We start from the raw sequence: 2,381 nt of genomic DNA, 5'->3' as shown, positions 1-2,381 counted from the left end.
CCCCCCCCCACCCCCCCCCCAAAAAAAAAAAAAAAAAAAAAAAAAAAAGATGGAGTAGATGGTAGCCCTGTTTTATCAGGGGAAGGGACTACGGACTACTGTGCGTTAATGGCAGAGTGGGGAATATTCTCTCAGCTCTTTGGTAGCTGTTTCAGGAGTGTATTATTTGTTTCTTAAACTGTTAAATAAGATTTGGAGGTGTTGCATGTGTTGTGTCTTCAGTCTCTCTTCTAGTTTTGTAGTGGATCCATCAATGCCAACAGCAGCTGCCAAACCAAAAACTGGATTTCATTTTTTGGTCCCAAAAACAATGGTCCCTTTTTTCTAGGTAGTAAAGTAGGAGGAGTTTACAATGGACATTGACATTTACCACTGGATCTGAGATACTTTAGGTTTGCTGTTTAAAATCAGTTGTATGCTAAATGACCTACATCTGACTGACTTCGCACTGTGGCATCTAAGTTTAATGTTGTGCCTATTTCTTCAGGTTTTCACGTGGGTACGGTTCACCTACTAAATGATAATCAGAGATACATATAAAGATAATCTAACTATGTTTTTGTTGTTTCTCTCAGAATGGGAGGTATTCCAGCTAAAACCCATAAGGAAGAAAAGTTGCTTCTGTTTATGGGCATTATTGATATTCTCCAGTCCTACCGGTAAGATGAATTGCAGATTTTTATTGTGTAAGCTATTCTGAAATTATTTACCAATGGAGAAGTTTTATAAAGCAATTCTGATTTTGTTTTTATGTGCTTAGATTAATGAAGAAGCTGGAACATTCTTGGAAAGCTCTTGTTTATGATGGGGTAAGTAGATTTTATTTATTTTTTTTTTAACTGATGATATTTTAGCTAATGGACCTTTGACTTACGTTGACCAGGAAAGAGCTAGCTCAGGTGTATTTGTAGTCTACCATCACCACATTGTTTGGGCTGTTGCTGAAATCTTTTAAGTCCATTTCCCAATGCATGCTGTGATTTTATTTGTTGATCTTAAAAAAGCAACCAAATGATCGTTTTATCCTTCTGACTTGCACAAGACAATGGCCACATAACAGGACATTGATGAATCTGTAACAAAAAATTGTACATAATGTGAAAAAAGCATTTCAGATGTTATGAAGATTTTGCAGAATATGACTGCATTATTCATAACTCACAATTTCATAAATGAAATACTTAAAAGTTCTTGAACAATTAACCTTTAAAAAGAAAAAAACTTGTTAGGTTTCACTTCTTTTGAATATGCATGAAATGTATGATATAGTTTTGAGATGTCCAGCTTCATTCCTGACAATTTACTTGTCATACACTTATGGAAAATGTGACTGAGACCTTTTTCAATCTTGTAGGATACTGTTTCAGTTCACCGACCAAGTTTTTACGCAGACAGATTTTTGAAGTTTATGAGTACAAGAGTTTTCAAGAAAGTTCAAGGTAAGACTTTTACTTTTCTATGTATTTATATAATCATTACTTTATAATGCTCCTGTCCTGGCAATAGAAGAATCCTTTCTTCAACATCATGTAGCACTTACATTGCTAGAAGGTGAGTTTCTTCAGTGGAGCTAATGGGATCATACTCAATAGTAAAATTACAGAGAATTATTTGCTATTTATTTTTTGTCACCACGTTACAGGCATCTGAACGTAAAACAGATTCCTGTATATTAGCATTGATATAAAGATAAATTTAATGATCTAATGTTGTGTCCAATCCTGCATCTGTTATTCGTGGGAATACTCCCACTGATTTTGGTATCTTTAATTTGCAGAAGATTGTTACATGCAATGTTCGAAAAGCATGTTGGAGAAGACAGGCATTCTTCACTTTGATATGGATTTCTTATGTGCTTTATCAAGGAAAAATATCAGAAGTTGGATATTAATGAAGTCCTTTGTCTTTTTCACTATCACCTGTTTCTAGTTTTCCCCTCCTTTTCTCCTTTCTTACTTTTTAATTAATTTTCAAGGTTAAGCTACATATCACTATTAGCTACTTACAGGGTATGGTGGGTTGCCCTTGGCTGGATAGCAGGTGCCCACCAAAGCCACTCTATCACACTCCCTCCTCAACTGGATGGTGGGAGAAAAATACAACAAAAAGCTCATGGATCTTGATAAGGACAAGGCAATCTCTCACCAGCTACCGTCATAGGTAAAAGAGACTCAACTCAGGAAAATTAATTTAATTTATTACCAATCACATCAGAGTAGGGAAATGAGAAATGAAACCAGATCTTAAAACACCTTTCCCTTACCTCTCCGTTCATCCTGGTCTCAAGTTCACTCACAATTTCTCCTCCTCTGCCCCCCAGGCAGTGCAGGGGGGACAGGGAATGGGGGTTGTGGCCAGTTCCTCACATGGTGTCTCTGCCA

The 2,381-nt window shown here is 36.4% G+C and overlaps 1 protein-coding gene across 1 annotated transcript in view; it reads left to right on the top strand.

Annotated features, from left to right (window-relative positions):
- The window catches only part of PIP5K1B (phosphatidylinositol-4-phosphate 5-kinase, type I, beta), a 51,532-nt gene that overhangs the window by 28,115 nt on the left and 21,036 nt on the right, over positions 1 to 2,381 (top strand). The window contains exons 7-9 of the mRNA XM_010016754.1: positions 576 to 659; positions 761 to 809; positions 1,355 to 1,439. Coding sequence (XP_010015056.1) covers positions 576 to 659; positions 761 to 809; positions 1,355 to 1,439 — 218 coding nt within the window. The remainder of the gene's footprint in view (positions 1 to 575; positions 660 to 760; positions 810 to 1,354; positions 1,440 to 2,381) is intronic.

Source organism: Nestor notabilis, unplaced genomic scaffold (assembly GCF_000696875.1).
Source record: "Nestor notabilis isolate BGI_N333 unplaced genomic scaffold, ASM69687v1 scaffold2876, whole genome shotgun sequence".
In the NCBI taxonomy this organism is placed as follows: domain Eukaryota; kingdom Metazoa; phylum Chordata; class Aves; order Psittaciformes; family Psittacidae; genus Nestor; species Nestor notabilis.
The sequence above is the reverse complement of the archived record's forward strand: the minus strand, read 5'-3'. Positions and strand labels throughout refer to the sequence as shown.